General features: G+C 46.4%; 1 protein-coding gene across 2 annotated transcripts in view; it reads left to right on the top strand.

Moving 5' to 3' along the window:
* The window catches only part of LOC119373326 (protein phosphatase 1 regulatory subunit 37), a 336232-nt gene that overhangs the window by 182712 nt on the left and 127620 nt on the right, over nt 1-25900 (top strand). Inside the window, exon 2 of one of the 2 annotated variants that reach the window (XM_037643353.2) lies at nt 16814-16914. In XM_037643353.2, coding sequence (XP_037499281.1) covers nt 16814-16914 — 101 coding nt within the window. The remainder of the gene's footprint in view (nt 1-16813; nt 16915-25900) is intronic. The other variant, XM_037643354.2, reaches the window with a different exon arrangement.

The following is a 25900-nucleotide window of genomic DNA, read 5'->3' on the forward strand; positions in this document are numbered from 1 at the left end:
GCTCGGAGGAAGAAGATCGGCAGGTGAAGGAACGCCAGCGCGCACAGAAGCGCGAATGGGCGCGAAAACGACGTTGAGCTGCGGCCGCAGAATGTGCAGCCGCGGCCGCTGGCTTTCATCTTCACAGTAGTGGAAGGACTTTGAATTTTAGAAGTGTTAGGTTTCTGAGAGCGTGGGCAATCAACCGTATTTAAAACAACGTCGCCCTCTGCGGCCTACTATCTCTTACTTTGCGAGTTCGCTGTCCTTCGAGATTAAAGGTCTCCAGTGCAACTCCATTTACGGCCTCCGAGGTTATAGGCGTTCGTAACGTTCGCGCCACCCGTTCTCGGAGGCAATGCTTACACTGCACAGACAACTCCGGTACACGGCATTTGCTCCGCAGGCTTCGATTTGTCTCGCTTCCTGTCATCTCCGCGGAACAAGCACGTATCGCGACCGCAGCGCCGCCAAGCGACGGGTAACGAGTATTGATGACCGACACACGCCCAGGCAGCTGCCGGATTCGTGCATCGTTCGCTGCTCGTCGTCCAATCACGCTGATAGATGATCCTCGCCGCTCTATCGTGTCCGTAGCATGACGATTTTGTCCTTATTGTATGGAGCGACGCGGTCAGTGTAAGGCGACTAGAATAGCCAGCGCAGCGCGACTACAGGCTCGTTTATTGCATGGTTGGTAAGCCGATTCTTGACTGATCGACTGCTTTTAATGACAATATCGTCCTGCCAGCATCTTCGACACATTTCTTTTTCAACGGAGTATGGCGACTGCAGTGTTTGCGATGATGTCGACGGTGATAATTCCTGACTGAATTCAACGGCCGTATTTCTTATTTATTCTCAATTTCAGTACCCTTTAGAGCATAAGAAGGCGCTACAAGGGAGAGGTACTATGCACAAAAGATGAACGCTTTCGAGCGAAACTGTAGTCGCGCAGTAGCCGTGGAAGGGGCGGGGGAGAGGGCTGCCGCTCTAGAATTTTCACTTGCCCGCTTAGCAAACATAGTGAAACACAAAGCATAAGATTGAAGACTGGGCGTGTTGGTATAGCATAACTGTAGTAACACAGCAGAGCGCTCTGTTGAGTGGTTACTTCCTGTGTTGCGTCGATTCGTTTTGCTGTAGAAACTACATCATCCCATAAGTTAGCCCCCCACCCGGAAGAACTCACTTGTAACACTGGTTTGAGCAGCGGAATTTAAAACGAGGGACAAAAAGAAGACAGACATGGACGTCGCCTACTTCTTTTTGTACCTCGTTTTAGGTTCCGCTGCTCAAACCAATGTTAGATATGAACCAACTAGCCCCGGTGAATGCCGTATTGAACTCACTTGTCTTGGATATGACCCCCAGTAAAGAAAAAAATATTCTGGCGCCGCCCCTGAGTCGTGGTGATTTTACGAGTCACATTTACGCGCATGCTATCAGCACTAACTAATATTGACTATCTGGTGTTGGCTTCCGTTAGGTTAATGATGGCAAAATGGTATATTTTACGTACATTGCGGATCTATGTCTTCCGGTGCACGTAAATTTGGTGGTGATGGGGATGAGTATTCCAGCATAAATACTAGTTAACGTGATTTGGTGTAATTACTTTCACATTGGTTGGGCAAGTTGGTGATTAATGATATACAATATACTTTAGCATATGCTTGCATTTCATGATATATACTAATTAAAATTGATTATTTCATGAACGTATAGAGCGAACCGATTGAGCTGAGGAACATGTGGTCTTTTTAGGCCATTCAATCCCAGGGGAATGTTGTACGTGCCCTCCATATTCGGTCTAATAAGTCCTATATATGTCTTTTATTCAATCTTGTGGGTCCCACAGACCGATCACGGTTGTCCTCTTTAATCTGGTAAGTCCATAAATGCCCTATACTCCTCTTTATGGGTTATATATATATATATATATATATATACATACATACATACACACCACCCCCACAGATCCCATATAGGTCCTATGCGGGTCCTGTATACCCCCATATGAGTCTTGTGTAAATCCTATATTCATTCTTAAGGATCCGGTATGAAAACATATGGGTCCTGTATGAAACCATATAGGCTTGTTTTCAGTAGGGCATGGTGTACTGCGCAGAAGAAAACAGGGACGACAATGGCATGTCTTCCCTGATCCTAGCGTACTACGCTGAAGAAAACAGGTCTTCGTCGTCCCTGTTTTCTACTACGAAGAAGAAAACGGGGACGAGAAAGACCTGTTTTCTTCAGCGCAGTACACCAGGAGGCAACCGGAAGTCGCGACCTCCTCCTGTTGCAAGTGTAAAAAAGCGGCATGAATACCTAACGGCTCAGAAAACCGTGGGGGGTATACAGCAGGCAACGCCAGCGGCGCGGTAACAACGCGTTTAGCGCAAGAACAGTTCTGGCTCCAGGACACCTCGTTTTCGTTAGCCCGGCAACAGCTTCTAGAGTGCGTGTGTGTGTATATATAAATGGAGCTGCGTGTTTGTGTGTGTAGCCAAGAGACATTCGGGCCGTGTGACGAAGAACGCGTTCTAAGCGCGCGTTGCCAAGATTCCGAAATTCTTTGCCTTCTTCTTCACGCCTTCTCACTCTCAAACATGTACTACCCCCCCCCCCCCCCCTTTCAGGCGCCACACGTCTGCGACATTCTGCGCACGCCCGCCCGGAAGTGTCACTTCGCGGTCAACGAGGAAGTGTCAACTCTGTTCCAGCAGCCGTATCGAGATGCATATCATATCTGTCGAGCTTTCTGTGAGAGTTACATAAACGAGCACGTGAAAGGGAATTGTGAAAGTGAATTTAAACAATCGCTATCGTTGGTGACACCCTAAGAATTACTAATAGGCTCCGCTACAGTGGCCAACCCCATGGCACTGTGTATGTATATATATATATATATATATATATATATATATATATATATATATATATATATATATATATATATATATATATATACAGTGCCATGGGCAACCCCATAGCACTGTGTATGTATTTATTATTTCCTCCCTTTCTTTCCTTCAACTAAGAGTGACCACGACGATTTTGGATGTTCGTATAGCGCTGTATTTGCTCATAAGCCCTGACGAAGACCGGTCCACCGGTCGAAACCGTTGGCAAATAAAATTAAGATAACCGCGTAGTTGTGTCTCTTCTCTTCCCAAGTACGTTTGGCCCATTGGAAAAGCTTCTTCATATATATATATATATATATATATATATATATATATATATATATATATATATATATATATATATAAAGGGGGGTGTAGGGATCCCTGCACACGCCTATGTTCATTACCATTGGAATTTGATCTTACTATATGGTATATTTCCTCTCTGAACACTCTTCGCACTCAATCCCTAACCATGTGCGTATCGGCTTTCTTTAGACTCGAAAAGACGTACTAACAGCTGCTCCCCTCCGACGACGCACATAGTGGGCATGTAATGATATGTGCGTTGGCAGAAACTTCTGTGCCGTCAGCGTGCGCAAGAGGAAGCGGAGATTCTTGCAACGCTAAATGCGCCGGACTCGGGCTTGTATGCGGTTGCTGTTGTCAGCCGGGCTGGTAGTCCGTGTTCTTGCGAAACATACCTCGTCGCCTCGCATGCGCATCTGGTGCGTGTAGGGGCTAATTTACGCGAAGAGTGTAGATGACTATATACGTGTCCGCGTTTCGCGAGTACGTCGTGTCCACGCCCTAATTCCTGGCTCCCAGACGCCCGAGGTAATTTATGGAAGTGACTCGCATACAGCCGAGGTGTTCCTAGTGACGTCGAATCTGCGAGTCGTGTTTTACACGTGCTGCGATGAACTGCGCGCTTCTGAGTTGTCATATCGAGGAATGCCAAGAAGAAACTACACAAAAGACGACGTTGATGATGTTGGTAATTATAATAATAATAATAATAATAATAATAATAATAATAATAATAATAATAATAATAATAATAATAATAATAATAATAATAATAATAATAATAATAATAATAATCGCAACAAGATTGCCTGTTACTTATTTTTGGTAAGTCCTGACATGCCACGTATGTAACTATCTTTAAAGAAACACGTTATACTCTCTCTTGAAGATAATTATAATCTCTTCGAAGAGTCGTGGAGGCGTGCATCTAAAAAAAATTAAGTGTGTATCTTTAAAGGGATAATAATATAATATCTGGTGTTCTTTAACGTGCACTGACACGGCACAGTACACGGGCCTCTAGCATTCCGCCTCCATCGAAATTCAACCGGCGCGGCCGGGGTCGAACCCGTTTAGCCTACGCCAGTTTAGGCTACGTAGTTCTTTAATTGCACCAGGTTTTAAGGGATCCATAGAATTAAGAACTTGCGGGAAGCCATTGTGACCGAACAAGTGGAAACCGAGACTGAAATCCGTGACGTCACGCGGATATTCAGGCGCTGGAATTTCGGCGCGAAATTCAAAATTGAAATTCTGCGCTTCATTTTTTTTTTTCTGATGACGGGCATTCGATGACGAAATTACAGACAGTGAAGTTCTGAAATAATTGTTAGGCGGTTCTAACTTGTTTAATGTCTCTTTAAATTTAGGTGCGCGGTAAATAACTTAAGATTCTTTTTAAACCGGTACGGAGTCTCAAACTGCGGCGTGCCTCTCTATGAGATCGCGGTTGCGGCAAGTAGAAGCACAGAATTCAATAAATGTTTAGTACACAGGTTTCGTTTGTATCTATGGCTCGGCTTCCGGCTTCGGCACGTGTCTTCCGAGATGATGATGCTACGTTTTAAGCGCTACACGCTTTAGCGGCCAGGCTTGTCGTCCCTCCGCTGTCTCATGTCGCATGGTCACTCAGTGGTCAATACAGGCCTCAAGCAAGGCTAACAATGCTGAACACCAGTGCAGAATAAACTAGCAAGGTTTAAAATAATATGAACTACAGAAATAACCAAGATTTAATCGCAATAATTTGCCTAAAATCGCGAAAGACGCCTCTGAAACGTTTGGCTGATGCCCGCGCCGCGGAAGAGAGGGCGCCACCGCCTCGGCAAGCCCGCAATTGCTATTACCAAGGGAATCGCTTGGTTGCCCGTGCTACGCTGTTGGAAAAAACTTCCTCAGGTTTCACGGCAGTGGAACTGGATTAAGTGCAGGATTAACAAAAAATTACACCATTTCCCGCTAAAAAGGACAATGACGCGATGCGAAGCCGGAGCACTTGCACGATCGCGTTCCGTTGGCGTTCGTTGGGCATGCTACCGACCTCGTGTCGTGGAACGCGAAGAGGAACGCTACGCGCGTCGTGTCTTCCCTCAAGCCTCGTAATGTGTTCTGTTTTCCGACGCGCAGTACCAGACATGCTCTAAAAGGCAATCTGAATTTACCAAAATGTTATAATGTATACGGTGAAAGAGTGATCGAATTTAGTGGAACAAAAATCTGGAATGTCCTACCTTTGGAGGTTAAAACCGCACGTAATTTTAAGCAGTGTAGTAAATTCTTTTTTCTTGCGAACCAGGACCTTTAACATATCTGCAATAACTATTCGGGTGCACTTGTGAAAACCATTGTTCGTTTGTTTGTCTGTTAAGATATGTAATTTTATACCTAACTGTAAATACTGCACTGACCTGAATGTTTTATTATTAACACTGGACCGGATACTAGCCTTTCCTGGCTATCGGTCCAGATATCTGTATAAGCATGAATGTAAGAAAAAATGAAAATAAAGCACTTGACTTGACACTTGAAAAAAAAAAAAAGCCTGGTCGTTAATTCTCACAGGGCGAACAGGGAACGCGGTCGACAGGCGCGCGAGAGGGGGGGGGGGTTGCGTAGGAGAGGAGAGAGAGGGGGAGGGGACGCGGATGCGCTTATCGCGGCGTTGCGCAGGAGAGAATGAGGCGCGTGAGAGGGGGGATTGTAGGAGAGGAAAGGAGGGGTAGGAGGATGCGCATGCGCAGTAAGGGTGGTCACGCCGCACACCACCACTAGAGTCTGGTACAATCTACCACCACCACCGGATAGAACTCGGCCATAAGATGCTTTGCATCAAAAACTTGGCAAAGCAGTGCATGAGGGGTGATCCACAAGGAGTTACTGTCGCCATATAAGGCAAACTAGTCGTAGAGTATCATTTTTATGTGGGTTTTTCTGGCTAATAAATGTTCACTGTTCAGACGATTTTCACATGAGCAATACGAACGTATCCTACACTTTGAGAAACCGCCGTGCTTCCTCTGGTGTGGCCGCAAAACTTTCTGTCATTTCTGCATATATATCTCGGATAAGGAAATCTAAATAATATAAATGCATTATGCTTCAAATTTCCTTCGCATCTTTTGATATGAAGTCCCCGAAGCAAGCATTTATATGCCTGAAAAAGAACGGGGTGTGTCACTGATCGCCACAGATAGATACCGCGCTGGGGGTGTTCACTCGAGGTTTTTTTTCCCCCTCAGAGTGAGAAAAATTACACCATTTCCCGCTAAAGGGGACCATGAGGCGATGCGAAGCCGGAGCACTTGCACGATCGCGTTCCGTTGGCGTTTTTTGGGCATGCTACCGACCTCGCGTCGTGGAACGCGAAGAGGAACGCTACGCGCGCCTTGTCTTCCCTCTAGCCTGGCCGTTAATTCTCACAGGGCGAGGGGGGAACGCAGTCGGCAGGCGTGCGAGAGGGGGGCAGCGTAGGAGAGGAGAGAGAGGGGGAGGGGACGCCAATGCGCTGGTGCTCATCGCATCGTTGCGCAGGAGAGAATTTCGGCATGTCTAGCCCGCGTTTCAGAGGAAGAGTAGAAAGGGGGGAGGGAAAGGGGAGAGGGGAAAAGGGAGAGAGGAAGGGAGAGGGTGGAGAGAGGAGGAGATGGGAAGTGGAGAGGGTATGCGCATGCGCTGTAAGGGTGGTCACGCCGCACACCACCACCACCGCCACCACCGGATTGAACTCCGCCATAAGATACTTCGCATCTAAAAATCGGAGGCAACCCTAACCCTCGACTACTGCACCTTGCACCTCCTAGTAAAGTAGTTTCTCTTTCTCTCTCTCTCTCGCAGGGTTGCCAGTTCCGCTTATACTAAGCAGATTTGGGCTTCTTTTTTCGTCGAGTCACTTGTTGAATTTTCCAGTCGCTTGTCGCGTTTTTTGGGCTTATTTGCATTCTACTGCGAAATATAGTTATTTTAGTGATCCTCACGTTCACGAATAGCGCGTTCGTCGATGACTTTGTGTAGTTGAGTGTTTGAAGTCAAACATACGTTGGCGGAATCAACAAGTAACGTTAATCATGCACTGGCAAACGTGCATTCAACCGAATGGAGACTACCACGGAGACAATGGTAAAACGTAAATATGTGATTTCGTTTATATGTGTAGTTGCGCATATTTTAGCTGTACGAAATAATGGCAGTGGTTCTTTCAACTCCCTTTCGTATTTGATTTTTTAGTATAATTAGAAATATTTTCAAGAATGGGAAAATTGATTAAATTTCCGCTTCTTTTGGGCCTCTTCGCGAAAGTCGCGTCGCTTCTTTTTTTCGGCTTGCTTCGTGATGATTATTTGCTTATTAGCTCGGTAGCATCTGGCAACTCTGATACCTTGACACCCTCTCGCCAGGGATGTGCGAATATTCGAAGATCTCGAATAACAAATCGAATAGTGTTTTATTCGATTCGGTACTCGAGTAATATTTTCGAATAATTAGCACTGACGGAAAAACTCCAAAGGAACAAAACATTGGAACATCGAGAGAGCACTTTTCTTGTTTCACTTATTGGACAACATACCCCCCCGAGCTTTTGCGGGACTATCGATACTGTAATAATCACAGATGAACGTGCTCCTGTTTAAAAAGCTAGTGTCGTCGGGGCGAAAGTGTCCTCAATCTGCTATGCTCATCATGAAATTCATAATGTTGATTCATGAAACATTGTTTAATTTTTATTAAGGGCAAGGGGCGAGCGAGTGCCTCCAGACCGACCGTGCGTCAGCTTAATTTAAAAGATGGTGTCAAAGTGCCGCCTTGAGTCTGAAGTAACTGCTGTATTTGAACCTGCATTTACTAAATATCTCGCATAGGCTGGCACTGCTTATAAGAGCTTCCCTCAGTTTAGATTACTCCAGCATTTTTGTCGGTTAATGTTCATCGTAAGGTTCCTTTGTCCATGTTTCTGAATATTTGTTCCAAGTAAAATATTGTTGGATTATAGAACCGTATTGAAAATGGCTGCCTTAATATTCGAAAACTGTTCGAATAGAATTCAGTTGGTATACACATTCGTATTCGATTCTAAAATTTACCATTCGCACATCCACCATTCAGTGTTTACAAATACAGGCCCTGGATGGCTTCCGGTTGTGTCCACCGATATACCCTACTAGCATCGGCGTGCAAGAAATGCCTCGGCGAGTAGCCGCCAAATTTTTCCCTTACGCAGATCTCCGAGGCCACGCGCGCCGTAGGTTGCGCCATAGTTTCCCACGATATTTACTAGAGGTGACTCTGGCGCTGCGTCCGTTCAGCCATCGTGGGAATGATGGGGTAGTACATGGAGGAAGGAATACTAAGGAGAGGCCCTGACGTCACATTCGTGAAGCCTCCACATCGCAAACACCCGCATCGCCTCCTAGCGAAAGCGCAGCGAAACATTTCGCGATTTCCGTCGCGACGTTTGCAAGCGCATGCGCGCATCGCGAAACTGTGCAGCCTTTTTTTGTTTGTTTGTTTTTCGCCGTGCAAGCACGCTTGCTGCTCTTTGTGTGTGTTCTTTAGGAAAGCTTCGCAATGCCCAGCTGTTGCGTATACCCTGTGCAAATCGCGTGCACTGCGGACAGTACCGGGTGTCACTTTTCATGTGTACGTATACGTTCGCTTCATTACTGATCACTAAGGCATGGTATTTGCGTGCGAAGATCTCGGATGTGCGCTCTGTTGCTTGTTACTCATTCTGTCAACTCGGAACACACGTGAAATTTTGTTTTTGGCGTCTGACGCGCCGTACATACCATGCGCTGAAGGCATCGTACGTTTTAGAGGCTGTGTCGTTCAAACGAAAGGGCAATAAACTTTTGTTGTTGTTATCGGACTACGTGATGTATGTATTGTGCGGTGTGCGCTCGCTGCGTGCTTGTGTTGTGTGCGCACTGGAATTACAAACTTTACGTGCACGGTCGCGTATACAATACAGCGGTGTCCTTTTTTCGACGTGAAGTTACGTCAACTAGGTTGGCGTTGCGCCGAATAGCTACTACGCTTACTCCATATGCACGAACAAAGAACCGCTAATCGGGCAATAGATCTGGAAATCGGGCTACGAGAAAGGAAAAGAAAGGCCTAACGCCCAGCAGAACGCGTAAGTCACTGCCAGGTGAGTTCGAATACGATAAGGCAGGGGCTGAATGTTTTTGAATACGGCACGTACCGGTACTTTCTGTACTGTTGCACAAAAACGCTCCACGAAGAATTTCAGCACGCAGCGCTCGGGCCTGCCACGCACGAACAGCCTGGTAAACGTCTGCTTGCAACATTTTACTGCGTGCGAACCGCACAATACGCGCTAAGTTTACGCCGGGACTACAGATTCGAGCAGAAGCGAACCTCCGCGGAGAGCACGCCGCGGGGCGTCTGCTGTTTTGTTTGCCCCATACCGGTTTGTTTGCCCCATAAATCTGACGTCACTTCCGCCACACTTTTCGCAATGCATTGGGATACGATAGGGCCTCTCCTTAGTTTTTCCTTCCTCCATGGGGTAGTACACGGATTAGCCTAGTCTTCGTGCTTGCGGCTTGGAACGCACTTGTGGCTTTGTTTATTGCGGTGTTTCGTCTCTTGTTTCGGTTAGAAGAATGGCTCGCTGGGAACCTTGCGAGCTGATTTGAATTGGTCAACCTGCATGTGTGAAGTTGGTGAAGCGGAACTGCTGAACTTTTGCTGAACTTCGTGCTGAGACAAAGCGGCTGCAGGCCACACGGAGCAGAAAGAACAAAGCTTAGGCAAATCCATGTACAATACTGCCCATCGTTGCCATCTAACTGAAGGGCCATGCATTGCAGCTCCCATGGACACTAGCGCCAGATTTCCCTCTAGTGTGTTATCAGGGAACTCTATACACCAATTTCACAAGGAGGCTGCCATTTTTAAAGCTCGCCACCGCTGCAGCGCCGTCTAGCGTCTGCGATGTTTCGCCGCCCTTCCGGTGTGTGGGGTTCCGCGGCGGCGTATGCAGCGTATACGCTCAGTTCACAAGCTATCGCTGTTCTTCGCGGTACACGGGCAAAACAGAGCAACGCTTCGCGAGTGTAAAGGCGCTGGTAAATAATCGCTTAGCTGTCAGCTTCGAAATGGCTGAAACAGCAAGCAGCGGCGGCCCACGAGACGTTCCCGCAGCAGCGCTGACGATGAGTAGAATGTCAATGCAGTTCTTAAGCAGCATCTGTAAACTGGCAATTGCTTTGTATGTTTTGTTATAGCTGACCTCGGTGTGGTTCTTGGAATATGTGCTGTACGAGAGCGTTAACATTTAGGACAACTCTCGAAGTAATCGGGAAACGTAAATGGAGACGAGCGAACACGTAGGCCATTGTCCGGCTGCGCGCTAGGTGCGCGCATTAGTGTTTCAGATGACTCTCGGGTTTTTCGTGCCGTGATTATGCAAGTTAAACGTAACTCTAATCCCTAACAGACCATTTGGTTCCGCTTAGCACGTCGCAATACAATGTTCATGGAACGACAGGAGCACAAACACCGATGCCTGTGTTCATTCGTGTCGCCGTCGTAGTTAAAAGCTTGTGGCCTCTGATCGTTGCGAAGGATAAGAAACAGATGTACTACGGGTGAGCTCAAAATTCGGCGTAGAAACAACACGATGATAAAATGAAAATAAGCCTGTTGCACATCTGGAAGCATGACATGGCGTAAGTTCGCTTCGGCGTGAGCCGCCGCCACTAGCGATACGCCGAAAGGGCGCCCGCTTTTGGTAACATTATTGTCAGTTTGTTTTCTGGCGAGTATTTGAGAAGCATTACGACAAGCGCACGTGTCCAAGTAACGACCTGTCATGCGGGCCTTTCTGCGATGTAGATTGGTGCTAAAAAAAAAAAAAAAGATGGTGACCTTATTTTTAGGTCTGGCGGTCCCATGCCGCCAATTTCCCACAGGGTGGGTGCCCTCCCAAGCGACTTTGAACTTCGTTCTGCCGAGCACCAGGCCGGAAGTGCGCTTGTCCCTATTTTACCGGTAGGTACCCGGCGGCAGCAATTCTCTGCCTCCCACAGCAGAGGCGGATGCTCAACTATTTCACCAAGGCTGTGGTGGTTTAAGGTGCGCCCAGGGGTCTTTGCAGAACCTTATGGGGCCACCTTTCGAGATGAGTACCCATTAACAACCGAGCGCCAGGTAGGTGTACTCCTCTACCCCTTTAGAAAAACCGGTGGGTTCCCGGTCGGCACTGGGAATCGAACCCGGTACCTCCCGCATTGGAAGCGGACGCTCAACCATGTAGCCACCGCTGCGGTCAAAGAGGGTGACCTTAATTTTTAGGTCTGGCGGTCCCATGCCGCCAATTTCCCACAGGGTGGGTGCCCTCCCAAGCGACTTTGAACTTCGTTCTGCCGAGCACCAGGCCGGAAGTGCGCTTGTCCCTATTTTACCGGTAGGTACCCGGCGGCAGCAATTCTCTGCCTCCCACAGCAGAGGCGGATGCTCAACTATTTCACCAAGGCTGTGGTGGTTTAAGGTGCGCCCAGGGGTCTTTGCAGAACCTTATGGGGCCACCTTTCGAGATGAGTACCCATTAACAACCGAGCGCCAGGTAGGTGTACTCCTCTACCCCTTTAGAAAAACCGGTGGGTTCCCGGCCGGCACTGGGAATCGAACCCGGTACCTCCCGCATTGGAAGCGGACGCTCAACCATGAAGCCACCGCTGCGGTTCGATAACCTCGAACCGCAGCGGTGGCCTCGAACCGCAGCGGCTGCTAATTCGATAACCTCGAAATTGCACGCACAAAGATGGAACATTTTCTAGCCGCAGGCATTGTAAATCATGTGCTGTAGCATAGAAATCAGAGAGGTTGACGTTATGAGAGAACAACTTTGGTGATGATGATAAAGTGTACCAGCACCCAAGCACAATCACAAGCTGGTTTGATTACTTGAAAATGTGGCCATAAGTGAAGACACCACATATAATATACCATTTGCGGGAGAAGAAGGCGTACGACCTGAGAGAAGCGAAGTCATTTAAAAGCATTGTGCACTTCGCATGCCTTGGCTGCCAGTCTTTCAGGCTTCCGTTGCTCTTGCCGCAGCCGAACACAGCGCAGTGGTAGCTGGGTAACCTGTTCTCGTCCATCATTTCGATCTGCGGCAGCACAATTGCTTCAGCGCGTCGAAAAATGGAAACACGCCGACCTCTCACGCACCACGCAGTGCAAAACTAGGGAATCTGCACACACCAGCGGCAGCGGTCGGACGAGGTGGAGAGAGAGAAAGCGGTGAAAATGCACCGGTTCGAGGCTACGCTCCCCCTCTCCGTGAAAACGGTCTATAAGTTGCGCTACAGACGATCGACATTTGTTCGGCGTTGGCGCACCCATTTATCATCGCGGGCGGAGCCCATTTCGCCGCTGGCCGCCGTCACGCGTCGCTGCGCTCGCATTGCACAACACGCGGACGTGCGACAGGCGCTTGTGTTTCGTTGGTTTCGTGTGTTTCGTTTTGTTCTTGCGTGCTGTGTGTTTGTTGATGCGCGGGTAGTAGTGGCCGAGGAGAGAGGGGAAAGGCATACGATGCGTTCATGAGATTGCGTGCTAGCGTGCGTGATTGTTTGTGATCGTCCACGATGAATGGGACCGAACAGCTAGCTAGCTAGACGATCTAGCCAGTCGCTTCCTTTGTGTGTTCTCGCTGGTTCTCGGGTTGCGCGCGGGAGCGTACTCATTTCCCATTCGGTGGGCTGTGGGGTCGTTTGCTACGGTCCACGTGCGTTTACGTTTGCTTGTTTTGTTTATTCGCTCCTCGTTTTTTTTTTTTGCTTTTTTTCTCGGATGCATCTTCCTTCCATTGTTCGGCTCCGCTCCGGCGGTCATCGCTGTCAACCCTTCCGTCCGTTTCGGTGTTCTCTTGAACACCCCCACGCAAAATTTACCACGCATGGTAGAACTCCAGTGGGTGCCGGCTCATTCAGGGAACCCCGGAAACGAGGCTGCCGATAAATTGGCCCGAGGATTAATACGCCGGGCTCAGGACAGCCTCGATTCGGGCTTCTCGAAGGAGCGGGCGCACACTTTTGCCGAGCTCACGCAAATACCCCGTTTGAACCGTCGGACATACCCTCCCCCAAATCCCTCCCTTACCCACTCCCAACAAATCCTATGGAGACGTCTCCAGACCCGCACTCTTCCTTCCCCTCAACTGTTGTCCCACTACTGTGGCACTTCCCCTGAATGTTCCCTGTGTGGCGAACCTCACGCCACCCTTTCCCATATTCTTTTCGGCTGCCCTGCTGATCCTCCCCCGCAGGGACAGCCTGCCATCTCCAGCTGGGAGGACTGGGAGGTCCTGCTCTCGTCTGGGGACCCGGCGTTGCAACTTGCTGCGGTGACTCGGGCTGCCGATGTCATCGCGGTGAGAGGCATGACCGTGTAGACGTGGCGTAGGACCGCGCAGTGGTCCAGGGATCCGGGGGGTCCAAACACACTTGCAAATAAAGTTTTTCTCTCTCTCTCTCTCTTTCTGTCTGTTATGTGTTTAGTTTATGTTTTTGTTTGCGCGATCCTGACGCGATCACCAGTTATCCTGTCGTCTGCTCGCGGTCGTCTGCATCCCATCCCTCGCAGAATATGCTCTAGAAAGTCTAGCGATCTTCGCGACTTTAATGTTTTGGTATAGTCTTTTTTATTGGACCTTAATTGAAATACCGTACGCCATTTCTTCAAGGACAACGCGGAGGCATTGAAGTACGGTCATAATGTAACGCGTACGTGGCTAAATTTGCATCACGTCTTCTTTTTTGTTTCATTTACTTGTTTGTGTCGTCCTTTTCTTTTTGCGTGTAGTAGTTCTATAATGTATACGTCTTGTACTATTTCGGTCGTATGCCTCAACGATAGGACAAAATAGAGCAAATGACTATTTCTAGATGGGACTGTAGGGCCTTCATAATAATTTTCAGACATCTTGGTGGCACACATGTTTCTCTTAATCTCGTTCGCAGCAAGCGAGAAATATTTTTACCTTGTTATCATTGTAGTGTGTAACGAACGTGTCTTTATTTTAAATTGTTTTATTACTAGGTTCGAATGAATTTCAGGACCGGAATTTTTCATTTCCTGTAAGGGGCGTCTATCTTCGAGGGGTTCAGAGTTACTGAATATGGTGCCTGAAGTTTTTATTATTATTATTATTATTATTATCATTATTATTATTATTATTATTATTATTATTATTATTATTATTATTATTATTATTATTATTATTATTATTATTATTATTATTATTATTATTATTATTATTATTATTATTTTGTTTAGGAGATATTCGCGCTTCTTAAACACTTATTCTTCTACAGTAACTTATAGAGTCACCCTATAGGGGGTAGCGGCTGATCACGTGGTACTAATTACCACTGCAGCGCCGTGCTCGTACTTGTGTTCGGCCGTGCTCGACCAGTTTTCGCTCGCGAAAAGCCATGACGTCACAAAACCCAAAATACCTCGCGGTCCGCACCGACATGCGATAACCGGGGCGAAGATGTTATACGCCTGCTCTAATTGTTTTTAAAATTGCCAAATAAGGGTTCCTCTATTAATAAACGCGAGTTAGCTTAGGACGCTTTAGCGTGTTATCATTGTGTTTGTTGTTGTTGTTGTTGTTGTTAATACGTCTCTTAGATACTTGTCATACTTCATATTTGTTAATTTATGCATATATACATGTATAAGCTCTTGCACTACGCTGAACATCGTATGGATTCTGCATACTATGGAAGGGAAGTTACGGTAATCTAGTTAAGCCTTTGTAGGTTATTCTCGTTCCGTAGTATATGTTCCCCCAGTTTGTGCTCTTTAGCAGGCGGCAGCCGCAAGTGGCATACTATATGAAGCCCGAATAAAGGACGCTAAACTAAACCTAACCTGGAGAATACAGTGAGACGAGTTTTTTTCCCTAACTAAAGATATGATTGGGAGTTCTAGTTTCTCCTCGGGAGTGTTTTCATTTCCAGTTCATTTTATTCTTCCCTTTTTTTTTCTGTTGTGACTGTAATCATTCGCGTTAACCAACTGGGATCTGCGCCGTTCTCGCTTTCCAGCTAACGTAATGTGATCCCCATTCGCATATTGAAACAAAAATGAAATTCGGGAGCCCCCGGCTTCTCCATTATAGGAATAAGTTTTAGCGCACCGCTCGCGAAGCAACGTGATTGGCTCGCTCGATATCATGCATATATATACTCACGTTTTTTAAAGTCGGAACAGTGCAAAAATGAAAATTTTTAATATACCTTTTCTGCAAAACCAGCTTGAATTGCGAGGTATATGGGAATAAAAAGAACACGGACGATATATAAAACAGACGTGGCACATGCCCTCGGAGTCTCTTCTACACATTTAACATCACTGTTCTTGGCACAGTTCACTTTTGAAAGGAGAAAAAAAAAAAAAAGGAACGCATCAAGAAGGCTACTAACTGAAGTTCACGAGGATGGCTTGGTGGGCTAGTTGGCATCGCATATTCGAAACGTTACAGCGCACACAGACGGGGGGGGGGGGGGGGGGGGGGGGGGGGGACAGAGCGTAGAAAACGCAATACACAACGCTGTGGCTTGTGTTTTCTTCTTTTGTCACCGTCCGTGTGCGCTGTAACGTTTCGAAGCTACTAACCCGTTCTATATTAACGGGAATTTCTTTTTCTTTTTCCGTCTGTGTTTCATGCCATGCGTGTTTCAGGCACGCTTGCGGTGATTCGCGGGCTTGGCTGGAAAACAAGTTTGTTTAAACGAAAAATATAAACATGTTTTCTGCCACAATAGCTTTTATGTGTTATTGCCTTAACGCAGTCTGCAGTGACGTGGTAAATTGCAGCGTAGTGTTATTTATTCTATGTCTTTTTTTTATTTTGTTGTACATACGTTGTCATCCTGAAGGAGATGGCTGCGCAACATATCGCGAGTTTCTTTCCCATATATATATATATATATATATATATATATATATATATATATATATACACACACAAACACAGATGATGAGGACGATGTACAATAAAAGCTTAAAAGATAACGACGTTTCGGCTTCTATACGTAAGCCTTGTTCACAATTGATTGTGAAGAAGGCTTCCGTATGGAAGCCGAAACGTCGTGTTCTTTTAAGAATTTATTTGGTCGGTGCACTTCGTTCCCTTCATCGTGTTCCTTCCCGACCAGACGGGTTTCCGTCGAACTCTTGATTTCAGGCATGATGATATGTCGAGATAATGAAGTATCGAGTCAGTCATGCCTTGCGCTAAAAGCGTAGGTATACACTTATGCGCAAGTCGTGTTAGAGGTGCGATGTTAGACCAACTCAAGGCATTATACCCTATCACGGCTTGTTATATCAGTTCAATTCAGTTCAATTTATTGACCTTCGGGGCGGCATTGCATAAGCGGTGAATTTACAATTTCGCACATGGTGTACGCGTCGGTTACTTTCATGGTAATTAATTAATTACACGACGTCGAAGCAAGGTCGGGCAGGAAATAGCGGCAATGCCGGCGGGAAGGCCGTCCCTGTGTTTCGTCCGCATGCGAAACAAGAAGGCGGTTCTAACGTGGGCGTGTATCTTGTCTCTTTCGCAGCAGCTCCCGTCTCCAAGTCTGAGGACCTGCTGGAGGCGTACCAGGCGTCCTGTCAGAAGCACGGCGTGGAACCACTCACCAGGCTAGTGCAGCAGCTAGAGGTGAGCGTAGTTTCGTTTAGCGACGCAGCTAAGAAAAAAATAAAAGTAAAATCATGCCTCGCAGGCGCGACAGTTAGTCGTCCTGACCGTTTATGTCGTGTCCTCGACGAAAGAAGAAAGAAAGAAACAGGCGGAAAGACAGCGAGGTTAGCGAGTTGTTGGAATGGATGGCAACCTTGCGCTGGGGAAAGGGGGAATGAAAGGGAATAGAAAAGAGACGCTACAAAAAAAAAAGAAATAAAAGAAAAAGAAGGTAGATTTGCGACGCTGCTTGAAGTCTGTCTCTAAGCCCGGTTGTCCTTAAAGGAAGGAAGGAGACGGAGAGAAAGGAAAGGCAGGGATGTTAACCAGTCTAGAAGGACCGGTATGCTACCCTACACTGGGGGAAGGGATGGGGGAGATATAGAGAGAGAGAGAGAGAGAAGGAGAGCACGCACGCACAAGAAGTCACACACATCTCACGGTCATCATAACGACGTTAGTCTATAACCGACGGTGCAGGTCTGATGCCCTCAAGAACTTGAGCACTGCCTTCGTCGCCTTCACCCGCGATGACCTATCAGGACGACATTCCAGAATGGTTCCTGCCGTCATCGGTCTGGGTTCTATGCGAGCAAGAGCGACTGCGAGGGATTTTCTCTGCGCATTGTAGCGAGGACAGTCGCAGAAGATGTGCTGTAGTGTCTCCTCGCTACCACAGTTATCACAAAACGGGTTGTCAGCCATTTGGATTCGAAAGGAGAATGACTTTGTGAAAGCCGCTCTTAGCCATAAACGGCAAAGCAGAGTGGCATCATTTCGGCGTAATCCCGTAGGTGTCTGAAGACGCAGATTGGTCGGGCAGTGGCGGTGGTGGTTGTGCAGTCTGCTTGCTGTATTATAAGTGGAGGAAGTCATTTCTTGTGCAGGCACTCGAAGTTGGCTAGCAGCATCGGTCCTTGATAGGGGTATTGTCTCGATCCTGTCACCTTGAAGAGCTGATCGAGCAGCATTGTCGGCGTCTTCATTGCCTATCAGGCCGCAGTGGCTTGGCAGCCACTGAAATGTCACGTGGTGTCCTTTCTCTAACGAAGTATGGAGGAGATATCTAACCTCGAAGACCAACTGCTCGTATGGTCCGTGTCGCAGGGCTGATAGCAAAGATTGCAGGGCTGCCTTCGAATCGCAGAAGACTGACCATCGTTGGGGCTGTTCACGGTTGACTACACAAAGTGCAGCGCGAAGAGCGGCAAGTTCTGCTGCTGTTGATGTCGTTGGGTGGTCTGTCTTGAAAGTGACGCTGATAGCTTTCGCTGGGACGACTACTGCTCCGGACGAACAATGGAGGGTAGTTGACCCATCAGTATAAACATGCACATGATCAGCGTACTTCTCGTGTAAAATAATCAGAGACAGCTGTTTCAGCACTGGAGATGAGAGCTCAGATTTTTTTCTGATTCCCGGGACGTTGAGGTGCGCAACAACGCTTTCGGCGCCATCTGCGCCAAGAAAGGGTCCTGGGACACTGGCCGAGTCCTGGACTAAAGTTTTTTCATCGAATGCTCTTGCTGCTGGTTATTGAGTGCTATAGCGAGATGCAGAAGTAATTTCGCCCATATAACCGAAACCGCGCATTGATAGCGTCCTGCATAGCGGTAGCAAGGCGCAACGCTTATCGACGTCAGATTAGTGCGAGGTCATTCCGAGGCCAAATATCAGGTGGCTCATGACATGTCCTATACATGCCCAATGTATTTTACCATGCATTGCCATTCACGTGGGCCTCGTGCGCTTCTCAAGCTACCGTTGTAGGTTTTAGATCGAGGCCAATTTCCTGTATTTCGCTAGAAATAATCATTGATTCATTGATTGATTGATTGATTCATTCATTCATTCATTCATTGTACACGTGTGGTTGCACTTTCCTCCACAAAGGGCTTGTCCTCAAACGCATCTTACAACTTTTATTTTCCCACATAATGTGTTGTTGTTTGTACTTGTGGGTTCCAATGGATGGCGTAACAAATAAACTAAAACTCCTTTAAAACAGAACATCCTGAATAGAACGACAGAAAGTTCAGCTACACTCTAAAGAAGAGTGTGTGTGACTCGATCCTTTCGGGTAGTCCTGACTTCCCACGTATGTGACTCTATTTAATGGGGTACGTTAGCTCTCTTGTGAGTCACACGACTCTCAAAAGAGAGTATATTGGCCCCCAAAGAGATTTGACGTGCCTCTTTAAAGAGAGTCATATACGTCGCAAGCCAGAACTCTCCAAAAAGAGTCAAAGGACGCTTTTTTTCTTATAGGGTAGGTGGGTAAGTGCTCATCGTAAAAGAAAATATTGCAAACACGCACACGAGCGAAAAAGGACGAGACAACACAAGCGTTTTGTGCGGTTATCCTGTCTTACGTCCATGCTTCCATGCCTAACCTTTTTACATGATTGCGAGTTACGTTGCTATGCCTTTCCATTCCCCCACTGCATACAACTGAAGCCTATAGCGTTCTTTCCCGGCATCCTCGAAATCTCTTAAGGTACTTTCGCACATTCGCACTGAAAGAAAGTTGTAACAATACGCGGCTGTACGTGGTTTTACATAGTACACGACCTTACGAAACGCACAGCTGGCACTTTGTTCACGCTGCTGCGAGCATCGCGGAAAAGCGTTTGCGCTGCGTACGCGAACACAAAGGATTGCCGCGTCGGTGGTTGCGATGCAATCAGGCCCCCAACGAGTGCGCGCCGCATTAAAGATGAAGACCTTTTGTTTTCCTCTCGGCGCTGCTGTGTCTCGTCCCGCGAATGGAGCCACGGAATGTCATGGAAACGCGTTCTTTTATTCACCTCGGTTGATTCTTCTGTACGAAATGAAACCGGTGAAAAGAGAGAAAGAGAGAAGCAAGGAGGAACTAGTGAAAGAACGTATTGCGTCGTTGGGCTCTCGTAACCTTGATTCGCATCAAAGCGACGTTGCAGCGCGTGGGAGCCGTCGTTCCCTGATGATAACGAAACTCTTCGAAAGAGCATTTCTTACAAAATTCTGTTCAATATCAACAGAGCGGAACGAGATTGATGAAATGCTTGAGGCACCTTTTATGACTTTTCTGGGGTGGATGTCTATCTATCTATCTATTCTAGCCACGTGACTAACACCACGTAACATCTAGTCACGCGACTAAAATCGCGTAAGAACTAGTCAGTCCCGTGACCAAAATAACGTACCATAACGCAACACTAGTCACGTGACTAAAATCACATAACATCACGTAACTAATCACGTAACTAGTTGCCTATCTATCTATCTATCTATCTATCTATCTATCTATCTATCTATCTATCTATCTATCTATCTATCTATCTATCTATCTATCTATCTATCTATCTATCTATCTATCTATCTATCTATCTATCTATCTATCTAGTGTGTGTGTGTGTGTGTGTGTGTGTGTGTGTGTGTGTGTGTGTGTGTGTGTGTGTGTGTGTGTGTGTGTGTGTGTGTGTGTGTGTGTGTGTGTGTGTGTGTGTGTGTGTGTGTGTGTGTGTGTGTGTGTCGGTATCGTGTTACATTCGCGGGAGAGATCCGCAGCGTTCGCATTCATTCGTTCACGTTGTTTTGTAAACGGATTTGTGTGTTTGAAGTTTGTATTTCATTCCGCCGTGAATTCACTCATTATTTCGTGATTTTAAATCGTTAACCTTATTAAGAAGTTATACTTCATTCAATCATTCGTTTATTCTTAATAGGCAAATGTATGAGCAGTGTGCTTGATTGGGCTGGTCGGTGCGTATTACATGAAGAATGTACATGTACAACCTTTTGTTTCGAGTTTAAACGTGTGCAAGGGAGAACGCCCGTAACATGCCGTACTCGATGGCGTGGGAGTCGCGATGCAGTAGACGACTACACGCACTTCAAAACGTGCGTGGGACCGGATCCAAAAAGGAACATTAACAAAAGAAAGGAAAGAACACGTGTAGGCACTTTATGCCGCACGCGTGCGTAATTGAGATCGCTGGCGATGCGACGGGTGAGTGAATTTAAATTTACTCTGTACCCATCTCGCCCACACATTTTCTGTTCGCTTCTAGCTGGCTTGCTGTGGAGAGGTTGATGTTTATATCCCTGTGGCTGCTCCAGTTTCATAGGTTCTGCAGCGCAAAAAAAAGAGGAAAAAACATAGTTTACCCCCCCCCCCCCCCCAAAAAAAAAAGCAAGTAAAAGAACATATAGCGTTTCGATTCGTTCTGTCTTTTCTTTTTTTTTTTTTCACCTTCATAGCTGATGGCGCATACCCGTGGGACCTGGAAGAGTGACCTTTAGAATTTACGAAGCAACGCGAAATCTTTCTTTTTATCCTCTCACCGCGTGGTCGTTAGGGGCTTTGCTGTGGGAATCCATTTAGGCGTATACGTTCTCGAGATAGGTTTTCAAACTTATACGAACTCGCTTTTCGAAAAGTACCCTCTAAAAGGTCACTTTTGCAGTGTAAATGCCGCTTTAATTTTTCCGATATAAGGTTTTTTGCATCCATCCATCCATCCGTCCACCCTCGTCTCCTTCGAAAAAACAAAATGGGAAGAGATTAAATTTGACAGCGTGGAAACGAGGCACGTGTTATATTTCGCTCACAGCACACATCACAGAGGCCATATAACTACTGCAGATGCGTTCATTTGTGAAACTATTCTCAGAACTAATACCCGCGCTTCTTTTCCAAAAGCGCTGCTGTGATTGCCGAAGTAGACATGGCCTCAACGAAGTTTGGGAATAACATTTTTTTCTTTCGAGTGTGAGAAGACACAAACCCCGAATATGCCGGAGCCGACGTTTAGACAGGACTGCTTGTCTACGGGGGGGGGGGGGGGGGGGGGGGTGAGGGAAGATGGCCAGTGATTTCTGATTAGGAAGTACAAAAGGGCACCTAGTAACTGTCTTTCTCGTGGCGGACACCTCAACAGTAGTGAACGCGGGGGGAGGAGGGGGGGGGGCGTGTATGGAGGAGGTATTAGAGAGAAGGGAGAAGAAAGAGAAAGAAGGTTAAAGCCGCTCTCGAATGCCAGCCGTATCGACACTCTAAAACTCACAGGGTCCCTTATCTTTTTTCAAAGCTTTCTCTGCACCTAACGTGGTTTCGCACTGTCTCCAGGATCGGAGGCGTTGCAAGCTTTCTGCACCTTACATTGTTTTGAATAGCCTCCGTGATCGTCCCTCCTTTGACCAAGCGACGACGTCACGCGATAGCGTCGTGACGTGACATCGCACTGTGTGACTTCACAAATTTTGACGATCTGTGACGTCACATGGTGCTATCACGTAAGGATGATATTTCGCATCACTCTTGCTGACGCCGCCGATGCCGACGGTCAATTTTCGCGTTCTATGAGGCATCTAAGGCTTCGCTTTATGAGCGCGCGGAGCAACTGCCTTCCTTAGCGGCGTGTCAATGTATGCCCCGCTGTCTAAAGGCCTCAGCCATAATTACGAGGAACTCAGCCGTAATTAATCATCGTCGTCATCATTAGCGTCAGCATCAACAAAGTGTGCATCTACGTAAGTGCGCGTATCGCCTTGCAGGCGAGTAGTGAGTACTTTGCTAAAATTTACACCTTTGAAAAAGACACGGAAATACGAAATCGTTCCCGCGAGGCGTTCCAAGTGCCGACTTAATGTAAAACACGTATATTTGCTCATCGAGGCTCGTGTGTCTTTTACGAGTGCAGTCAGCTAGGCTTCCTCGTTCTTGCGTTACAAGAGTGTAACAACAGCCGAATTTTCTTCTGTGCGTCGTGACCGTTGCTTCGCAAGGGGGCCTCGCTTCCAATATGCAAATACAACCAGAGTTGACTCAGTGTCACTCGGTGCTCGTGCCACAAGTAACATTTTTTTTAAATGATCTATTTAGCATGCCACGAACATCTTCAATATTGCGCACGGGCGCTACACAAAGCAGAACACCGATCTCAGGCTGCACAATTAAAATTGACCATAGCTTTTTTACAGCTGAGCTGTTTAAGCTTTTCGTTCCGCCGTTTCGAGTGACCACAGAAAACTAAGCTGCGCGTGCAACGCAGTAACTCGGCCGGCGCGCTCTCTTCGCCCTCTTCATCATCTTAGGATTGAGTATAAGTGAAGACAGTTTGCTCTTGGCGACATACATTCGAGAAATGAGGAATAGTTATAGTATATTTTTGGCATGTGGCCAGTACATCTATTCAGTTTGACGCGATGGATGTGCGATGCAGGCATTCCTTCAATGTCTGTGCGTTTTGAAAAAAAAAAAAACAAAAAAAACAAAAGAGAAGCACCGAGCAGATAAATGGAAGAGAAATGAGAGAGAGAGGGGGACCTTGCTAATTAAAGTCATGCTAATTAGTATTATGGTAAATAATGCCATGCTAATTAGGATTGCGCTAATTAAGACCTTGCTAATAATCTAGGTCGGCCACAAGCTCCGCTTTTAGTCCAGTCTTGCACCACTAGTGCAAGGTGCCCACATCTTTTAGATGCGAAGCATCATCTTATGGCGTAGTTCAATCCGGTGGTGGTGTGCGGCGTGATTGCCCCTAATGCGCACGCGCGAACCCTCTCCACTCACCCCCTCTCCCACTTTCCCTCTCCCCCTTCCCCTCTCTCACTTCCCCCTCTCCACTTCCCCTCTGAAACGCGGGCTCGACATGCCGAAACGCTGTTTTTTTTTCTCCGCGGCTCCAATAACATCGCAGAAACGTTGGCAAAATAAGGAAGAACCGCTCGAAAGGCTTCGACGCCCAATAGCGGCTGGGAATCGAAAGTACGCGCTGCAAAAACACCGAAAAACGGTCGACCTCAAGGTCTGCCACCCGCAGCGATGCGCGTATACAGCCGCCAGCTTTCCCGATGAGACGCATATATAAAACGGCTAAAACACGTACAACGCAAGACGACCGAGAGACGAAGAAATCACCGCGAGAGGAGTAGGTATATAAACAAACAGCGCAGCGATACGGCATCACCTTACGGCAGTCTTCGCTTTCAGCTGCCCCTCCGTGTCAGCTGCCGGAAAGACGTCTGTGACGAGAGCTCTGAAAGACGTGTCACAGAGAGGGCTAGAATAGGTCGGAACCAAGACCAAAGATAAAAGAAAAGTGCGACGCGGGAAGATCAGGGGAAGAGAAGGGGGAGGGGAGCGCTTGCGGCCTGAATGTCCAACGAGACGGAATGTACAACGAGACTGAATGTCCAATAGTGGACATTCAGTCTCGTTGGACATTTCGTCTCGTTGGACATTCCGTCTCGGTTGGACATTCAGTCTCGTTGGACATACAGTCTCGTTGGACATTCCGTCTCGGCTGGACATTCCGTCTCGTTGGACATACAGTCTCGTTGGACATTCAGTCTCGGTTTGGACATTCCGTCTCGTTGGACATTCCGTCCCGGTCACAAATTTCACTTTTCCGTTTTCGTTCCACACATTTGCTGTGAAAATTTTCCGAATGTGCCCTAACATTTGCGACGTGCGTGAAAATTCGTTTCGTCGTGATAGGACGTGGCGCTGAGACTGCGTATTACGCACGGCAAGGATATATATATATATATATACATATATATATATATATATATATATATATATATATATATATATATATATATATATATATATGTATGTATATGTATATATATATATATATATATATATATATATATATATATATATATATATATATATATGTATGTATATGTATATATATATATATATATATATATATATATATATATATATATAATTTAAAAATAAGAAAAAAAATATTTAAAGAGCTCCCTTTTGCACCCATTTGCTCATGTTCATATAACTTGATGCCTTTTCAACAAATCGAGTTGAAAGTTCGCGCTTTTCAAGCTTTTGTTCTGTGGCGTCCTCCCTAAAAATATGTACCTGTAACTTTACCACAGTTTAACAATTATGCAAAACCAAATAGCCCGCTACCTCACCTTGTTGAGTAATCGATTAGCTTTCAGTTTTTTCTCGGTAATCCGTTAGTTTTTTTTAAAAGGTAATTGTAATCGCTGACGCCCTTTCACTTTAATGCGTACAAGTCTGTTCCCGACCCAGTTTTTTTTTTCAGTTGAGCTTCACAGCACTAATATCGACATCATTGGAAGAGTAATAGAAAAGCTCGTGTTCAGGCCGGTTCTGAAAAGTCCTCAGATGATTTTAAACATCATAAAAACGGTTTTATTGTCGCCAACGATTACCTGTATGCTATGTGTTGTAATGAAAAATTATTCACGCGAAGCACTTTGCAAAACGCGAGCAAGATTGGCTACTTCGGCAATAAGCTCAGAAAAAATGAGCAGTTCACAGGGGATGGCCTGATGCTCTCTTCACTGGCCCGGTGCAGCGGAGGTGTAGGTCACCGCTCATTGCACGTCACTCTAATGTGGTGTGACGTCAGTGAAACTTTCGTTACGCTTCCTGCACAGTGACGTCGGTGTCAGTAGCGCTAGCGATGGGTCTCGATCGCGAGAATGAGCATTTTTACAGACTTTGGAAGTAAATTAAAATATATTCTAAACGTTTGCTGCGTGCAATACTTCGTGCTGAGCGTCCTTGCTTACAGAGAAAGCCTACAGCAGGCTTTTTATAGCCTCAAAATTTGGTGACACCACCTCTTTAACGGCATGGTCTTTCCTAGACCGGCCTGCAGTTCTCTTGTAGCCGAAATGCCATGACATGTTTCCATCAAGGTAGTTAAAACTAAAACTGATATCCCACACTCAGCATGCTTCATAACCATTTCGTGGTTCTGGCGCGTAAAACCCAAGAATTTAATTTTAAAGGAAAATTTCCTCCCTAGCTTCATCGACCCGCATTCTTTAAGAGGAAAGAAGAATTGTTCTAGGGGCTCGTAGAAAGCCAACAATCAAGCCAAGGAAAGCATAGGTACGTTATTTGTTAATCTTTTTAACTGTAGTGTAATGAATATGACCTAAATTGAAAGGACTTAAATGGGACGAAAAAGCA

The sequence above is a fragment of the Rhipicephalus sanguineus genome, chromosome 11 (assembly GCF_013339695.2).
Source record: "Rhipicephalus sanguineus isolate Rsan-2018 chromosome 11, BIME_Rsan_1.4, whole genome shotgun sequence".
Lineage (NCBI taxonomy): Eukaryota > Metazoa > Arthropoda > Arachnida > Ixodida > Ixodidae > Rhipicephalus > Rhipicephalus sanguineus.